Source organism: Symphodus melops (assembly GCF_947650265.1).
Source record: "Symphodus melops genome assembly, chromosome: 3".
Taxonomy (NCBI): Eukaryota; Metazoa; Chordata; class Actinopteri; order Labriformes; family Labridae; genus Symphodus; species Symphodus melops.
The window spans coordinates 10834583-10853731 of record NC_136693.1 but is presented as its reverse complement, the minus strand read 5'-3'; the positions used below and the strand labels follow the sequence as shown (position 1 = coordinate 10853731).

General features: G+C 40.8%; 2 protein-coding genes across 3 annotated transcripts in view; one reads left to right on the top strand and one right to left on the bottom strand.

Annotated features, from left to right (window-relative positions):
- The window catches only part of ankrd11 (ankyrin repeat domain 11), a 96610-nt gene extending 87060 nt beyond the window's left edge, over positions 1 to 9550 (bottom strand). For both annotated transcript variants that reach the window (XM_079339145.1, XM_079339146.1), the window contains exon 1: positions 9078 to 9550. The gene's annotated coding sequence lies outside the window, so the exon portion shown is untranslated. The remainder of the gene's footprint in view (positions 1 to 9077) is intronic.
- Positions 9551 to 11597: 2047 nt separating this feature from the next.
- On the top strand, positions 11598 to 19129 carry spg7 (SPG7 matrix AAA peptidase subunit, paraplegin). Its single transcript, XM_079339147.1, has 17 exons — positions 11598 to 12207; positions 12586 to 12686; positions 12799 to 12888; positions 13020 to 13261; positions 13378 to 13517; positions 13683 to 13785; positions 13885 to 14010; positions 14279 to 14441; positions 14527 to 14700; positions 14785 to 14909; positions 15600 to 15702; positions 15871 to 15981; positions 16079 to 16194; positions 17229 to 17385; positions 17633 to 17796; positions 17982 to 18059; positions 18149 to 19129. Exons 1-17 carry the CDS (start codon positions 11990 to 11992, stop codon positions 18353 to 18355), a joined length of 2418 nt encoding a protein of 805 aa, XP_079195273.1. The 5' UTR covers positions 11598 to 11989; the 3' UTR covers positions 18356 to 19129.
- The last annotated feature ends 20 nt before the right edge of the window (positions 19130 to 19149 follow it).

The following is a 19149-nucleotide window of genomic DNA, read 5'->3' as shown; positions in this document are numbered from 1 at the left end:
CTAAAATTAGCAACATCTTGTGTTTTGCTATCTATCTTCTTAAATACTATTTCTTCAGATTATGTATATTAGCTTTAAAGATCCCTGACATGTACAGCACAAACCATAGTTTTAAATAAATAAGTCAACTGTTACTATCTGGTCCAGGCTAAGCACCACTATAACCCTCTTAACAGAGCACGTTTAAAATATTTACAACTCCATGACATGCCTTCAATATAAATTTCACAAAGATGGGACAAGTGGAGTCATGGTTACAGAGCTTTTCTTTGTGTACTCGTTTAGTTCATGCAGTCTCTAATGTTCCTGTTTGAGGATCTAGAAACATTAAATGTGTGTTGGGGGAAGAAGTGATCCCCACTGTGGGGGGATGTGTGTGTCCCACTGTTTCTGCAAAGCTATTACGCAATGTGGATTCACAGACTGGGAAGCGAATATTACGCCGTTATGGAATCAATATGAATGTACAAACATGTAATGATGGAGTAGCTTCGTTATTGTGCTCGCACCCTGAAAATAATGTTTCACTTTAAAAGATGAATGAATCACAGAGACCTTCCCCTTAAGGATAGACTTTCCGTCAGAAGGAATATGTGATTGTTTTTCACTTAAAAAAGTACCAAATACTTGGTACTTTTATGAAGCAACTGTAAAAGGAAAAAGAAGCAGAGTCTAAAAACAGGTCACCAACTTATTTAACAGTAAGCTGCCTTCGCTCTATCTGACTGGCCAAATGGAGTTCATGCATGGCTCATTAATACAGGGCATATGAACCATTGCTCAGGTTGAATGCATGGCATGTAAATGTCAATGAAAATATGAATTCTAATTTAACCCTGCTGTCTTACCTGTGAGCTATCTATCCATGCAGTGTTAAGAGAGTCTTCCACAAGCACAGATCAACGCACAGCTCAAACTGGGAAGGTCATTGCATGAGAATGGCAGAGAAACGATCAGGGCTTTCACCAGGAGAGAATAGATTTATTGACAGATGTCACTACGGTTATTGTAAAGCACTTTGTAAACCTGTGGTTTTAAAGGTGCTGGTTAGTTGGTGCATTTGTCTTTTCTTCCCAGCTTTCATCTACACATTTATGATGTTCTGCTTCCAGATCTTTACACAGAAACGAGTCATAAGCGTTGATATTTTATTCTGTGAACTTAGCCTTTAACTTTTCAGTTTGAGTCAAAAGGGGGGGGATCATGGATCTTTATAAAGATCCATGATCCGATCTGAACCATGTGATATGTGATCCATCTGAGGACATCTGATCTATGCTGCAAAGACGGATGAACGGAGGCTACGGTTTGTCTGTAGGATCTTTTTGCTGCAAATTTCATTATCAGAGTATGTGCTTTAAAAATAAACGCGTCCCGAAAGTTGGAATCCATGGCAATAAATAACAAAAAATATTTCTCACTCAGTCTGTCCACATTTGACCCGTCTGATGGAGGACAAGTTCTTTAACAACATGTTGATGCAGTCAGATGAAGCTCCATCAGCTATGCTCACATCAGTCTGTGCCAATTTAGTTGTTAAAAAATGTTTTCTTTTTTTTTTGGCTTCAGGAGGAACATGTTGCAACAAATCATTGTGTAAAACATGTAGCAAAGAATATCAGCATAAAAACTGAGTCATAGACAGCAGGCTTTACTACACTCAATTTGTTAGCAAATTATTAACATTAAACACACTGTACATCATGCAGCCCTCTTATGTGCATAAAAAGTAGACTGTATTTCTGGTTTAATTTCATGTATTTTCCATATCGCAATATTTATATGGCAGACAGAAAAGATATCAAAATATCTTTTCAACACCTTTTTTTCAAGATGCATCTCTAGTCTGACATCTTAATGAGTTAAAGAGGTGCCTTCTACCAGCCGATTGCACATTATAACCTCCATTACAGTCTGCCCAAAGTGAGGACTTCAAACTCTGCAGCCAAAGTAAGCAACACAAATAAGCCTTTATAAAGAATTCACATGAGTAAATCATCTGTCTGAAGGCAATTACCCACAAAAATGTGAGAAGGCAAAGTACAAACAGCAGCACTGACAATAGGTGTAGCGGGAGAGAGCTGTTAAGGCTGACAGTGGGATGAATCAAAACCTCTTTATAGCCACCAGCCTGGCTGTAAAGACAGAAAAGAGCTGAGTGGTGAAAATGCATGTAGTGGTCAAAGAGGGTGCTTAGACCCTTTGTGTTAAGTATACTGCCCCACGGCATGCTGAGGTGGGGAAACAAACCATGGCGGCTCGTAGTAGTGAGCAGGGGCATGGGCCCCGACTGACGGACCTCATCTCTCTGGTATTTAGGTATGCCTTTGCTTTTCATTCACATCCCACCCGCACAGGCGCAGAGGCCCATCTCCCCACAGTCCGCCCCTCCCCCTTTCCTGTTGTTGCATATCAATGTAAATGGGTGGATGAATGGCTGCAGCTGGCCCATCAAAAGGCCAGCCCTGCTGAAGGGCCGTGGCGATTGAGATTCAGCCAGGCCACACCACCTCTACCCTCCCCCCACCCAACACTTTGTCCTAACACCCTTTACCCCCTGTCTCAGCTAAAAGCTCATCCAGCATGTGTAGGATTGCTGGACACAAGAAAACTGATACAGCCGTTTTTCCCTCCGAGCACAACAGAAGCGAGCATGAAGCGATTTACCCCAGACATATTTCATTTATGGCAGTGTGACAAAGGCCAGTTGTTGACAAGATACAAACATACCATTTTCACTGGAGAGTAACGAGGAACAGCAAAGCAAACACTTTATTCACATATGCATCATTTCCTATCAATTTGCCCAGGTCTGGGTACTGGTGCTGTTGTGTACCACCATCAGAACATGCCTCTGTCATAGGCAACACCACTACATTTAGAACAGAGTCAGGCATCAACGTCAAAGTAAACTACCATCTACCATCAATAATTATATTTGCCGATTGACAATAATTGTGCATACCGACATGTATAGCTTTGAAAATCCAGTTCAAGATTAATGCAGAAACTTTATCAGAAAATATCTGATTTTCTCACCATCATTGTCAGACATGTCACTGATCTGTACACCTTCTTCAATTTCCAAAAAACAGGGTTTAAATATCTAAAATAGGAAAGGAAAAAGAGCATCACTTTTTTGGCAGTAGCCCAGTCTGTAGGGACTTGGGTTGGGAACCGGAAGGTCGTCGGTTCAAGTCCCAGTGCGGACCAAATCTGGAAATTTGTCTGGTAGCTGCAGAGGTGCCCGAGCATTGCTGGGGTGCCCTTGAGCAGGGCACCGAATCCTGCACCACCACCAGCAGCTTCGTCAAACAGACGTCTCTCTGTTAGTGCATGTCCATAGGATTCTGTTTGTGCATGTGTATATTTCAGCCTGTGTGTGTGTGTGTGTGTTGCATGACCATCAGAGCGTAAACAGAATTTTCCCTTACGGGGACCAATAAAGTGAATCTTAATCTTAAATCATTAAAGAACAGGAGAACCAAGGAAGGCAGAATGAGTCCAGGTAAGCAAGCCTGCGTTGTCATTTTCCCTGTGTGTCAGCAACAGTCTGAACAGAGCAGAACAGCTGAGGCCAGAGGGACACAGTATTTCTAATACCATGTATGGATAACACATCATCTCACACAGTCTCCGGCTCAAAAGAAAATCCCTTCAAAACACCAACTGTTGTCTTCGGGTTTGAACCATTCCTTCTTCATGCTTTCCCAGCCGAGACTATATATACTATCTATAGCCGAGACTTTCATGTAGTCTAACACTCCTGGAAGATTAAACCACTCCAGTAGCCTTCACATGATGTAACTGTTAACTCCTTGAACTTACTCAACAGATGGGTTTTTAAAGTCAACAAATTTTCTCTGACAATGGGGACTCAAACAAATAATTGTTTGAGCCCGTGTGCCAATTCAATAGGAAGCTAAGAGCATACACATTCTACATTCCATAGGCCAACACAATCTCCTGATATGTCCATCAGATCACCAATTCACCTTATTATTAAGCATTGAATGCTCTTTCATCGCACAGAAGTTGATGTACACACATTTTGATTCACCCTGAAACAAATCTTCATATCAACAAGGGCCCAGCTAATGCGTTTTTTTGTTGTTGTTTTTTTTGGGGGGGGGGGGGGGGGCTTATACAGACATCGCTGTTGGGGAGGGAAAGATATGATACCAATATTGGCCATTTTCTGTTTTAAATCTATAATCAATATATGAGATATGGATATTTATTATTTATGTGTTAACCATTCAAATGCTTTCATGAAACATTTAGATAATCAAGACAAGACGGTCTTCAACTGGAAAGTAGCTGCGCATGTGCGTACGTGCATCACCGGTTGACACTGACATGCTTTTTGACTGGTGTATAAATCTAGTAATATCGGCCAGATCTCGCCCAGCTGCTGGTTGATCCATGCTACAGTGTTGTAAGGGTATAAGATTGTTGGAAATCTGAATAAAGCTGTGAGTCTATTTGTTATATGAGAAGACGACATATCCCCTTTTCCAGAACTTGATCCGGAAGAGCAAAAGCCACATCTGTAAAAAGCACATTTCTAGAAGAAGTAGCAGCATGCCAGACTGGAGAGCCTTTCCCCTTTGATGTGCAAGAGATGCAGGGAAGAGAAAATATTATCAAGAGCAGCACAGCGGAAGGCTAGGAAGTAAGCACAGCGAAACACAAGTTGGAGACGCCATGAACCATCAGGACCTCCGAACCCCAGATATGAGGCTCTCCAGTCCCCGAGGGAAACAGCAGGATTGGGGCCCGCCATTTTGTTCCATTTCACTTGGAGGATAGAGGAGGGGGGCAAAGGAACAGGGCTGAGTTTCAAAGGGCTTTAGATGCCATTTGAGTATCCGCAGAGATTGTGCCGGTATAACAGCAGCTATAAAAGATTTACACAACGCGAGCAAGGACGAGGAGAGGGGAGTGAGAGAGAAACTGAAACACGGGAAGAACAGGGAAGCCAGAGATGGACAAAGACAGACAAGAAACAGGAGTAGCCATGCTTGTTTACCTAAAAGGACCACACTCTCTGCAGGAGAGGGGGAGGGGAGAGCCAGCATGGACAGAAGGCAGGCAGAGTGGATGCCGGAGCTGAAGCTTCGGACTGTTTGTTTTGTTTTTTTTGCTGATAGAAGCACACCCTGTTTTATAATACTTTCACTGGAATTATTCATACGTTCTCAGTAATATTTTAGAACAAGAGTCTGCAAGATGTATTGCATACTATGTAAGTCACCAAATCATGGGGTTAATGGAGTACTCTTTTTAAAGGCCCGAGAGCAGAATAAGTGCCACCACATCACGTACACTCACAACAACAAAAAAGGCAAAGTTCTGCGTCACTCAAATGTTTTAATTCTCACTTCTCTAACTTACAAACTGATGACACAAACAGGACTTTTTGACCACACTTGAAATACAATACTGAAGAAAATTTATACCAATATGCTCTTTAAGCAAATAACACAGACATACTGGTTCTTAGAGAAACCCAGTAGTGATATCAAAATGGAAAATGTCACGGACAGATAATATGAATTGAACTAATATGTATGGGTGCAGATGACCTACTGGTTCGGTCGCACCACATGTACAGAAGCGATGGTCTACCAAGTGGACGGCCTGTATCCAGCCTGAGGTTCCTTACATCATGTCATTACCAACGCTCCCTCCATGTTTTCTACTCTATACACAGTCCTATTCAACAACAGAAAAAAGGCCCAAAATAACATCATGAAACAATAACAATGGTAAATCAATGTGAATGTTCCATGTAGAGCATGATGCAACACTCTGCTAACTCATGTAGCAGAGGATAACTTAGCTATAAAACAAACATATGGATTCAATGTAAGTAAGTAAATGTGTGGATCAATGGGTTGATGCCAAATATATTTACTAAATCTACTGGCAACTTGAGCTGAATGAACGAATAGGACTAATTTATGGAAAGAAGATATCTGTATGCACAGGAAAAAAAACAAAACGGTCTAGCTTGATAAGAAAAGGCAGTGAACACAATGTGCAAAAAAAGGAGCTCTTCCAGATCAGGTCTTCAAATCAACATCCTGGTTTTCAAGGTACATATTGTCAACACGAAGCACAAACAGCTTGAAGAATTTTAGAGCCTTCTTCGGGAAATGCGTCGGGATTACTGGCTTCCGAGTACTACTTAAGGCTGACCAGTGCTCACTTTGATCACCTGTTCGCTAGGATTGGTGCCATGGATTTCTTGGATGAAGACAAACTGTAGAGCGCCTGCCCATCTGTCTCTGGTGCATCGTTGTCTGAATCAATAAATATTCACTGTATCATGTCTAGTTTATTCTTTGTGTATGATCTTGAAAGCTATAGGTCTTTTACAACACATTTTAGTAAGACATATTTAATGCAGTAAAAGAATACTAATTTGAATATTTTCCAAATCAAAGTTTGATCTGATTGTGTGAGCCTGTCACAGTAATCCAATCAATATAGAAACAGTAGTGGGTGAAGCTAAATCTCCAACATAATTGTCTCACATCTTGTGGTTCTTGTTTTTAAGGTGAGCAATGGCTACAAACTCAGGAACAATTTGGCTTCTGCCATGTAGCACATTAAACAGTACAGTTAAAAAAAAAAAAAAAAATGTGATGATGAGGCTACCAGAAATGTTCATCAGGGTTTTAAAACCCTCTGAACTTGCAAATAATGGTCATGAGTAAATTATAAATCAAGCTTTACAAAAGGAATGTTACTGAAAATACATCAAGTTAGTCCGACAAGCAATGACAAACGGACAAACTAACTAGAAGGTAAACAAATAATCAAGTGGCGTAAAATAACCGGAGAAAATGTTGTTGTCTTGTTACACTTTTGAGAGATTATTATGCAGAGTCATATTCTGTTGCATCAAATCGACTGTCCCTCTTACTGCAGCGCTCTCCTAATCGTCCCTCTCGTCTATCATCCCTGTTAAACTTCGAAAGGATTCGAAGACCTCGCTGTTGTCATTCCGGTTCTACAATCTCAGCTCTAGTACTTGTTTACAGAGAGCTATTTAACCATTCTTGGCCAGGATAATCATCTGGGTTTCCTCTGCAACTGACACTCAAGCTACCCAAACACAGATATCAAGCTTGTCCTGTTCTCTCTCTCTCTCTTTCACCTTTGTTGTGTTTTTGACAAATTCAACAGTGATGAGCTCAAACTAAGTATGCTACCGAAGATACTGAGCAGGCCACTTAAAGAGTCTCACAGATGACAAAAACCTTTCAAAAGAGGAGTTGAGAGGCATGGAGGAAAACTTGTTTATGATGTTACTTGCACATTTCAAGATTCAGTTTAAAACTGAAATTAATTAGGGTCAGACTAGCAGCTGTGAGAAAAGAGCCACAATAAAACAGAAACACTAAAATGTTGCCTGCCTTTAAATTACCCAAAACGTGTAACCCCAAGATACAAGAAGAGCTCATGACCTTTCTGGCCCCACAGATCTCCATTTCCTGTAGCAGGCGGAGGGCCTGGTTCTACTGATCAACTCTAAACCCTAAAGAAGTCCCAAATGGAGACCATCAGTTCAGCACTGTCAAACAGCATGGCTGCAACTATGTTTACTGATTAAACCACAAACCTCAACTGTTGTGTATATGTATATTTTTAAAGGTTGCTTTTTTATTATAGCCATCAAGACATAGCATCATAAGTGCTGCGTTATTTGTAAACATTCCGCCCGTCTTCAGACACAAACACAATAAGCTTTACAAAATCTTACACTAGAAAGTCCAAAAGAAAATAATAAATTACACAAATATTACAGTTGAACCCTTAGAGTGACAACTGGTATTAGAGACAGAATGTGTCAACATCTACTTTACATTGAAATGACGCTCATCACAATACTCATGTAAACAGAGTAGCGCATGTGACAGCTTTTGGATTGAGGCTTTAGCTATTAAAGAGAAAGAGGACCTACGCAAAACTCTGGGGAGACAGAGATATGCATCAGTGCCTCTGCAGTGTAGTCAACACGAACGCCCCAACAAGCTAAAACACTTTCAGTATCTTGGTGGAAAACACCACCAGCGGCACTGCAGTGTTTTCTTCAGCACTGGTACTGCACCAAAGTGGAGAGCTTCTCCTACATATTCTATTTCCTCTACAGCTCATTTTAAATCAAACCATGTTGTATCCGCCCCCTGTGCTGCTTTTTGTGCACACAAACACAAACACCACACTGGCCTAACTTTGGTAATTGTGTCACTAATACTATCTGTACATGCCCTGTTAGTCAGCTGACTGTTTACAGTTGGTTTCTGGGTGGCTTGTGTGCATTTAAAGCTGGGCTATTTCACAAATAATCTGCATGTGTTTTAGTTCTGACACACATGTATTGCTCTTCTAATAGAAGAGGCTTGTATCACATCAGTTTTGCTTTAGTGCTGGAGCAAATTAACATGACATAGAGCTTCATGGCAGGGATTTATTTCACTGAGAACACTTAGCTGCAGGAGCTTGTATATTAACACTGCTTTTGATGACCAAACTGGGATGTATTTATTGATATCTCTCAATAAAATGAAAGATTCTGGCTGCCTGGGATCTTTGCACGTGGTAAATCCTGAAGCCTTAATTATGGTCAAATGTAAGCAAACATTACTTGTAAGCTGAACACTGGATCCGTAACCCTGTTAATATGCCTGTACTCTTACGTGCATGCAGGATTTCACCATATGCAGCACTAATTTCCTTACCCATTTAGGTTGCATTTTAAATCACCCACACACTGGTAATGCAAGTCATATCAAACATATGCTTGAATTTGATGTTTTCCAAATAAAAATACCAACATTTAATAAATTATAACTAAGCATTAGCAAAGAAAGCATGGGTTCAATAGGCAAAGCTGAACATATTTCGGTGGAAATGTGTTACAAGGATAACATGTTAAGCATCTCCATGTTTTCATGTTAAAAAGAAATATAATTCTCGCAAGTTGACCTTTGTCGCAGCACACAAACATCAGAGTTAACCAGTCAGTTTGTTGTTATAAACGAGCCAAGAAAACTGCGACTTACCTCAGTCTGAATGTCCACAAATTCAAACAGTTCTCTGAATCTTTAATGTTTAATATATGCCTCGATGTTTTCGGCCGATGCTGGATGGTCCCATTTGTCGCCGTCGGTTCAGAGACGACTGGTTTGGAGACATACGCATAAATTCGCGTCGACCATTGCAGCTCAAAGCAGTTCAGCAGTAACGAGGCTAGCTTGTTCAGAGCCGTGTACACCAACAAACAGACGTCCAGGAGGGGAAAAACAATAAAATATCCACGCAACCTCGTTTACAGCGTTACTATTTCGTCTTCACCGCAAGCTACGAACCTTAGGAACTCCATTTGCATGACGGTAGCCTTGCTTGGGTGAACGTAACCCATCAAAAGATTATATTTTGTTTCGGTTTAATCCTCTCCGCCAACCAGTACGAGCGGTTTTTCGAGCGGCCTTTGACTTCGGTGTGTGCACGTTCAGAGCGGAAACGCTACTGGCCTAAAACGAGCTTCCTGATTGGCTCTGCCACCGTAGGCGGATACCATTTCCGCACAGAATGAAACTGACGCCATTTTGGATCTACACAGCACACATCTCTTGCTTCGAAGCGAATACAAGCGGGGCTCCAACGTGGCTGACCGCAGTTCCCAGTTTCAAACGCCATAAACCGCTCTCCATTATATAGTTGGAGACTTGGAATAGGAAATGGAGTACAGACATTGTGTGCACTCGTTCTCTAGACCTCTAGAAACTCAAGTGTGTAGTTTTTTAAAAAAAATATATATCACAGGTAACAGTCAAACGTTCATTTCTCACGTGAAAGTAATCTCAATGAGTGTTCGTATTAAATAAAGCTATGAACTAATACATGTTCTCATAGCCTGTCATCGGCTTACCTATTTTGAGGAAAATGCTATACAAACGTCTGCAATAAATATTGCTCCAAACACAAGTAAGGATCGGGAAAGGCCCACCACATAGATGAGAATAAAGCAAAGCGTGCAGGTGAATAAACAGGTTTTTTTTGTTTGTTTTGCTTACTGGCTTTATTTCAACATATGCAAAATGTTTATACAAACTCTTTAAATGATGAACAAACAACAGATAAAATATACAGAACGAGTAAATTCGAAAACATTAATAAATAAATTAAAAGAGCAGACAATAAACTGGAGCAATGACAAAAAAAACAAAGAATTTGGATAAGTCAGCATTAAACTTTCTAGCAATCCTGCTAGATTTCATTTTTTCAGTGGTAGTTAAACATATTTAAAAAATATATATAAACCAGTCAAAGGAGGGTTTGCTGTTTCTCCATTTACTACAGTGAATATGATATTTACTCATGAGTAAAATAAGGTGAATAAACCAGACGTACCCTTGGTCCTAGGGAAACGTAAAAGTTTGAAACAAAGTCTCCAATTGGCTGTGAGAAAACTCCTCCACTCTAACTGGCCTGTCAGCCGCGTCACTCAAGCTGACCCGAACACGTCGCTTTCTGCCTTGTTTATTTATAAAGAGGAGGTATGTGCGGGACGAAGCTGCGTTATTTAATTCTAATGACAAAAGCCGAGACCTTTCGATGTTACAGAATGTCCATCAAGTAAACAATAAAAAGTAATTGTTAAAAATAACTTATTGAGATTATTTGGGACGAACACCAATGCATGACTACTGCTGACGGGACATTGCATTTATATATTTTAATCTTAAAACGTATGACGGAAAATGTGCTATGTTTATTTTTTATTAAATTCACTTAATAACTGTACCGACCTCAAGGTCCATTTTGTCATCCAATAGCGCCCTCTGGGGGATGACTGCTAAAGTGGAAAAACTCTTGAAAAAAATATAGCCCACTTTATGTCGGCTACAAACTTAGCTATGGATTTTAGACTACAAGTCCAAGACATATATCCAAATAAGTTAATTTTTAAGTAAACGGAGTTCTCTAAAATGATCAAGACCAAAATCTGCATGGTATTCACATACATACAATAAAAGAAGATAAAGAGCTGTCTAGAAATTCATATGGACGTTATCCAGCTTGCATCATTAAAACAAATTCATTCATTTGGAGTATTGTTCTTGTTGCATTAACTGAAGCATCAATAACCTGTTATAATTAGATTTAATCAATGCATTGCACGATTGTGTTATCTATGAATGTATTTTTTAAACGTGAACTTTAGAGAATATCCATAGGCAGTAGCCTTTTTAAGCTATATATAAGTAATATATAGGAAGTCTGTTTTTTTGTTGTTGTTTTTATCATGATAGTAATTGATCAAATTGTATGTTCTGTATTAAAGATAATTACATAAATGAACCAAATAGTTAGACAGCGCAGTGGGTGTATGGACCTGACTTTAGGAAAGGCGTGTTTTTACTCTACTGCGTTGTACACGTAAAGATGGACATGATGTAGTGTTAAAATAAAACAGGGTAATCAAAGTCAAATGCATAACTGATTGAATAATATATTGCAGCGTTGGTTGGGTAAACCCTGCGCAAACCTGTGCGCAGCGAGCAGCTGCTTGAAGAGCAACACGGAAGGTTGAAGTTGAAAGGTCGACACAAAGATATTACAAAGCCTCCGAGATGTGTTACACGTTTAGCATTGAATTTAGAGTAGATATGAAGGGCGACTTCTTCGAAAATGTGGTTTGCAACAATTACTAATACACCGTATTTATACTAAATACATGCTGTTTTGGTCTCTTACACTTGTAGCGCAGACCGGGCAGAGCTGTGTTGTTGTGTCGATGATTTCGAGTTGACATCTTTGCTCCTCTGTTAGGTTAAATAACATAGCAAGCTAGCGGTGAGTCAGGGTAGAGATCAACAACAAGCGTGTTATAATACACACTTTCAGCTTAATAGAATACTTATAGCTATGGCATCGCAATCGATCAGTTGATAATCTACATTTAGTGATCATGTCAGCCTTGTTGTTGCTGCACCGTGCCGCGCTGTGCAGAAAATACAGTCGAGGTTTACTGTTGACTCTTTCAAAGCAAAGTTCTTCTACATCAGAAAACAAGATCCCTTCCAGCGGAAATGTTAGAAATGTGCTCGAAAGATGGGAAACTATCAGAAAGGTGCTCTTCAGAAAACAGACCGGACTCTTACAAGTTGGCAACAGAAAATCCTTCAAGTAAGTCGCTGGTGCAACCTTGAATGAGTGCATTATTACCCACATTTATCTTGTGATCATACCTAGTAATAGTTGAAGTTGTGTATACTTGCAGCCCTTCATTGATGAGTTTTACTTTTGTAAATAAACGAGATTCTTCTTCCCTCAATTTGAAATTGAAACGAGTGATACATCACGTCATTTTTTTTACATCACGTGATGTCTTTTAAGTGTTTGACTTAGAGGGCCTCAAATTACAAAACAAAAACAAAAATCGGTGGAAATTGTCTAGAGACCATGACAATCACTGGTTCCATTAGCTACCGTGATTTTTTACCTGAGTAATTATTTATTTTTTTAAAGGACAAAAAACAGTTTACCACATCTTTCATTTTTTAGTCTTCTCCACAAACCTTTGGGTCCTGGCATGGAGGGAGTCTACAAGGAGTTAATCAGGAGCAACCTGCTGAGGAACCCTGTTGGTTTGGCAAATCTGTTAGGTGAACATTTTCATATCTTTGTATGATTTATATTCCTCGTTTTAGATTTATTTTACGCCTGCTTTTAAGATACTTTGTCATCTTCATAAAATGATGAACACATTGATTTTAGGGGCAACAAACTTCTTCAGTACATCGCAGAAAAAAGAGGAGAAAAATAAAAGTAATGGACCCAAGGGGAAAACTCCAGAAGAAGATGAAGGTCAGTGCTAAATTGAATCGGCTGCTTTAAACATGGCAGATCTATACCGACACCACATCTCGCTGCGATTTAGTCACTTCTTTGTCTGGTCGTCATCGTTCATTTCTTTTACAAAATGTCTCACCTTTTAGAGGAGAAGAAACGTCGTGAGCAGGAGGACCAGATGTACCGGGAGCGCCTCCGGGCCCTCTTCATCATTGCACTCATCATGAGCCTGATGAACTCCATTAATACCAGCGGTGGCAACATCTCCTGGAATGACTTTGTCAATGAGATGCTGGCCAAGGGAGAAGTGTCCCGTGTGCAAGTTGTCCCAGAGAGTGACATTGTAGAAATTTACCTTCATCCTGGAGCAGTTATCTTTGGAAGGCCTGTATGTGATGCTATCCACCACAATTTAATGCTAAACTACAGACAATTAGGATGTGAACTTTTACTCTAGACAAGCGTAGTAACCTCTCATGTCCTGCTGCCTGACTTGCTTTGCAGAGGTTGGCACTCATGTACAGGATGCAGGTTGCAAACATTGACAAGTTTGAGGAGAAGCTAAGAGCTGCTGAAGAGGAACTGAATATTGACAGTAAGGACAGGATACCGGTGTCCTACAAACGCACTGGATTCTTTGCAAAGTAAGAACCCATTCTTTAAGAGCAGGCTTTAAATCAAATCCAATGTGTTTTGAACTTATTTAAACAGCCTTTTCAAGTTGGAAGACGGCTCCCATTGGATGTCTTGAACCCTCATTTTCTCTTACTTTGTAGTGAAGAATGATTTTAATTCTGTTCACTTTGCAGCGCTGTCTATGCTCTGGGGATGGCTGCAGTGGGCGTGGCCATCCTCTGGTATATCTTTCGACTGGCAGGCATGGGTGGCAGAGAGGGGGGCTTCAGTGCTTTTGTAAGTGAGACCACATGAGCAAACTGTTTTGTGCAACACCTTATTAAGTTCCATCACTTAAACTATCCTTTTGATTGCATGTGGCGACACACCGAACAGAATCAGCTGAAGATGGCCAAGTTCACTATTGTGGACGGCAAGTCGGGTAAAGGTGTGAGTTTCAAAGACGTGGCAGGCATGCACGAGGCTAAAATGGAAGTGAAGGAATTTGTGGACTACCTTAAGGTGAGACAATCATCATCATCATCATAATGTATTTAGCCTTGCATAGTTCTTAATCATGTTCCCTTACATTAAGCACACATGTTGCACTCAGTCTAAGAAATGAGGTGATACGCCTCAAGGGGCTTATCCTCTCTATTCAGTGTTTAGTTCAGTGTTTGCTACAATATCTACATGATGAACTGAAGTTTGTAAAAAGTTCTCTCCCTCTTTTTTTCTCTTTCAAACATTGAAATATTAAACTAAAAATGTTGATGTTATTGGTTGTTAGAATCCAGAACGATACCTCCAGCTGGGAGCCAAAGTTCCCAAAGGTTCACTGCTGCTTGGGCCTCCAGGCTGTGGGAAGACCCTGCTGGCTAAAGCTGTTGCCACAGAAGCTCAGGTGCCCTTTCTGGCTATGGCAGGCTCTGAGTTTGTGGAGGTCATTGGAGGTATGTAAAGATAGCACCCGTATGTTTTCTGGGAATTGTGTCACCCTATCTGCCATTGTTGACGTGACTCTCATTGTGTTTGTAGGCCTCGGTGCGGCTCGAGTCAGGAGTCTGTTCAAGGAGGCTCGAAGCCGAGCTCCCTGCATCGTCTACATCGACGAGATTGATGCCGTCGGAAAGAAGCGCTCCAACAACATGTCAGGTTTCTCAAATACAGAAGAGGAGCAGACCCTCAACCAGCTGCTGGTAGAGATGGATGGTGAGTCAATGAAGGATTTCAGAGTAGGTGTTTGGTTGTCCTGAAAACAGACCAATGTAACTTAGTTCTATTTCTTCATTGCAGGAATGGGAACAACGGACCACGTCATTGTGCTTGCTTCCACTAACAGAGCAGATATCTTGGACAATGCTCTCATGAGACCTGGCAGACTGGACAGGCACATCTTTATAGACCTGCCCACTCTGCAGGTATTTTCAACACTCACAGAAACCAGAGTACTTACACTTAAACTTGAACGTGGCAGCAGTAGCGCACTCCGTAGGGAAATGGCTTGGGAACCGGAAGATCGCCGGTTCAAGTCACGATGCGGACCAAAATATGGAAGTTGGTTGGCTGGAGAGGTGTCGGACCACTTCTCGAGCACTGCTGAGGTGCCTTTGAGCAAGGCACCGATCCCCCACCAGCTCAGACATCTCTCCATTAATGCATGTCCACAGGTCCTGCTTGTGCATGTGTGTGATTCAGGCGTGTGTTTGTATGAATGTCTCTAAAATAACAGAGTGTGAACCACAGTTTCCCCCTCAAGGATTAATAACGTATATAAAAAAAGAAAGAAAGTAATCCCAGTTGTCCTGGTTAAAGAAGTGAAAACGTGTCTTCTATGTAGTTTGTTTCTTTTTTTGTTAATTAACTTCTGCAAAAACTCAATTTAGAAGCATGAAAGAAATGCTTTTATGAATCTGAATCATATGCACTTGTGTTTTTCTGTGTCATTACACCCTTTTGAGTGTCTCTTTTCTTGCAAACCCTATCACACTTTTTCATGATATGCTATCAAGCGAACGGACACACGCTCTTGGGCTAACCAAACTTTTTGAACTGTGCAGGACGTTTTCGTTTCATGAAGTTCTTAATCCACTCTGTTTGTTTCCCCTCAGGAGAGGAAGGAGATCTTTGAGCAACATTTAAAGATCTTGAAACTGACCCAACCCGCAGACGTCTACTCTCTGCGCCTGGCTGAGCTCACACCAGGCTTCAGTGGTATTTGCACATCCACTTTTATGTCCTCTTGTTTATATTTGAGTACCAAAAGATTGGCCTTCAGTTATAAACAAACGAAAGGTCTTGATCAACAGAAATGAAAGATTTTTGGAATTAACACAAGACGTCACCAGGAAGTCATTTCACCATCTCACTTTGTCGCTGCAGGTGCAGACATTGCCAACATTTGTAATGAAGCTGCCTTGCATGCTGCCAGAGAGGGCCACAAGTCAATCGACACCTTTAACTTTGAGTATGCAGTGGAGAGAGTCATAGCAGGTACGCTGTTTTCGTTTAAAAACAAAAAAAAAAGGCAATTTTTAGAATTCTCTTCCTAAATTCCTACTGTGTGTGTGTGTGTGTTCGTCTTCTTTAGGAAGTGTAAAGAAGAGTAAGATCCTGTCTAAAGAGGAGCAGCGGGTGGTTGCCTTCCATGAGTCTGGACATGCCTTAGTGGGATGGCTGCTTGAGCACACAGAGGCAGTCATGAAGGTAACACATTCCTTTATGAGCGCTCCAGCATGTGGTCTTGGCTTTTTTAATGGTTCTTTCTGTACAGAAACTTACTCCAACACATGTAAATGTGTGCTGTTTGTGTATTGAACATTTCTTAGACTGGTAAATCCCAGATCTACAAAATAATACTGTGGAAGCTGTCGGCACCAGGCGTATGCCAAGTTTCTGTAAATCAATTGGTCCAGATATCTTTTGAATCATCAAACTACTCTGTCCTGTCTTTTTCTTTTTCTCTGCTGAGCTGTGATTGTTTTTTTCTCTCCCTCGGTCATTCACACATCTGATTATGTGTCAAAGCTGACGGGGACATCCAACTAGGTGTTAAGCATGTAGCCCTCGATTAACATGTCGAGTGTTTTTGTATGCCTGATAAGCTGTCAACAGTTCCAGCCTCAGTGCTTTTATCGTCGAAGAAGAACACTCTTTACACAACCTGACCAGTGCTTCAAATAGTGTTTGTATAATACTGATGGACACATATATGATTCACAAACAGGACTACACAATTACACAATCTACACAATTATGAACTTGAATGAGCAATTTGGGAAAGCACTTACAATATCGGCTAACTTTCCACATGGCCTTTGTCCTGCTCTCTCATGTGCTTCCTTTCTTCTGTTCTGGGATGAAGTTTAATGTCCACTTCACTTTGTTGTTCACCTCTATCACAGATTATTTAGCTTAAGTTTCTTTTAGTTTCTTTTCTATTTTTTTTTGGTTCCATCATTTACAGTTTAACCATAAGCATGTTTTCCTTTTTGGCTGTAGAAGCCACGAGAACGTCACTGCTCCACTCCACGATAAACTTCTAGTCAAACATACAGTATGTTCTGAAGTTATATGGGGATGTGGCAGGTTGCTCATTGCAGTTAGTGTGCAAGAACAAGGCTGCGGAAAAACAAACGATTAAGCTCTTAGAAATGTCATGACTGAGGTCTGTAGAAAAGAAATAAACTTAAATACCCAAAAGATCAAATTGTGGTTTTTTTTTGTCTTCCTTCCTACAGGTGTCTATTGCCCCACGGACTAATGCAGCTCTGGGATTTGCCCAGATTTTACCCCGGGACCAGTACCTGTTCACCAAGGAGCAGCTGTTTGAGAGGATGTGTATGGCTCTAGGAGGGAGAACTGCTGAGGCTATCACCTTCAACAAGGTTACAACAGGTACACTCCACCTTTTAGATATTTGCCTTATACAGTAGATTATAGAGTTCGTTTGTAGATGCATTATCCTGACCTTTACACTTGCACTCTGTTACTTATTATTATCATAAATTGAGTGTAGTGCTATTATTTTTTTTGCTATAGATTAAACTTTGATCTGCTAAAAGTGGAACTTTTAGCCAAGAATCTAAAGAACACCTGACTGTAAACATTTCTCTTTGAACTGAAAATGACCGTGTGTCTCCAGGAGCTCAAGATGACTTGCGTAAGGTGACACGTGTGGCCTACTCCATGGTGAAGCAGTACGGCATGACAGACAGTGTTGGCCAGGTGTCGTTCCCAGAAACAGAGGAGCAGGGTGCCATTGGACGTCGTCCTTTCAGCCAGGGCCTGCAGCAGCAGATGGATCATGTGGGTTCTTTCATTAGATGAGCAGTTTGTTCCTTGTTAGCCAATAATGGCACACTAAAAGTTCAGTTTTCACCACATGTAGTTGTTTTTTTAGTACTCATTATCTGTGTGCTTTATCTACAGCAAAGGTAATACTCTGCATGTTTTTTATTATATAGCTGACAGCATTATTTCCCTTCTTTCAGGAGGCGAAGATTCTGATAGCTCGTGCTTACAGACAAACTGAAAAGCTGCTGCTTGACAACAGAGAGAAGCTTATTCTGGTCAGTTGATCTTTCTGTCATGATAAATGTTGTCTTGGTTATAGAGCTTACACGTCCTGTTTAATTCATGGCACCCCTGTTGTTTCCAGTTGGCAAACGCACTGTTAGAGCGCGAGGTGGTGAACTACGACGACATCGAAGCCTTGCTGGGTCCACCACCACACGGGCCCAAGAAAATGATCATCCCACAGAGCTGGCTGGAGGCTGAGAGGGACAAACAAGACTCAGGAGAAGTCGAACCTCCACCACCTCCCCACAAACGCCGAGACGAAGACATGGATCCACAGATGGCTTGAGAGTAGCAAACAGGGCTCATAGTTGCTCATTTTGCTGCGATTATCAGGGTCTGGATAAATGTGGCTTTAATTCTTCCTTTAAAGCTTTATATATTCCTGACAGCAAAACTATTAAAGTTTCCTGAAGACGACTTTAGTGCGCAGTAGCTGACTCATTAAGATGATCTGAAACGGGCTAGAACAGGCCAGTTTGGCTCTGTTCTTCCATAAAAGAAGTGAAAAATCAGTTTCTGTTTTTAACTAGCCTGAGGTGCAGATCATTTAGAAAAGCTCACTGATCGACTCTATGTGCAACCAACAACAATATGCTGAATGATAGAGTTCTCAAGCACTGTGGCGTGTACTGTAAACGTTTGGGCTTAAATATGCCATTAAGAACTCATGCATCCACTTCACAATCGATTCTCTTTTCCACTTTGTCGTTGATTGATACAATACATCTGAAATCATTTAGTTAGCTGCAGTAAAGTACAGGTTGTTTTAGCTAGCTGTGGACATTTATAGTGAACAGTGTGCACTTGAATCAGGTCAGAAACAATTGGCATGCCTTGTTATAGAGGAACATTTCCACATGTCTTGGAATTTCCCTTTCAGGCTGAAGCCCCCGACATGTTGATGATAAGTTATTATTCTGCTACAAGAAATACAGATTGAGTCAATAGGACAGATATATGCAGTCTTTCCTTTGGTTTTGGTTGAATTTACCACAATTTGATGTGAAGTCCCAAAGGACCGTGTTGCTACATATGAAAATAAAGTTTTAGTTACACGTTGTGTGCTGCTCTTTGTGCATT

Bases quoted from the DNA above. Each gene is read 5' to 3' on its own strand.
- spg7 (XM_079339147.1), top strand. From the start codon at position 11,990: ATGTCAGCCTTGTTGTTGCTGCACCGTGCCGCGCTGTGCAGAAAATAC. The intron at 12,889-13,019 runs GTCAGTGCTAAA...CTCACCTTTTAG, and splicing joins AACTCCAGAAGAAGATGAAG to AGGAGAAGAAACGTCGTGAG. The intron at 13,518-13,682 runs GTAAGAACCCAT...TTCACTTTGCAG, and splicing joins CGCACTGGATTCTTTGCAAA to CGCTGTCTATGCTCTGGGGA.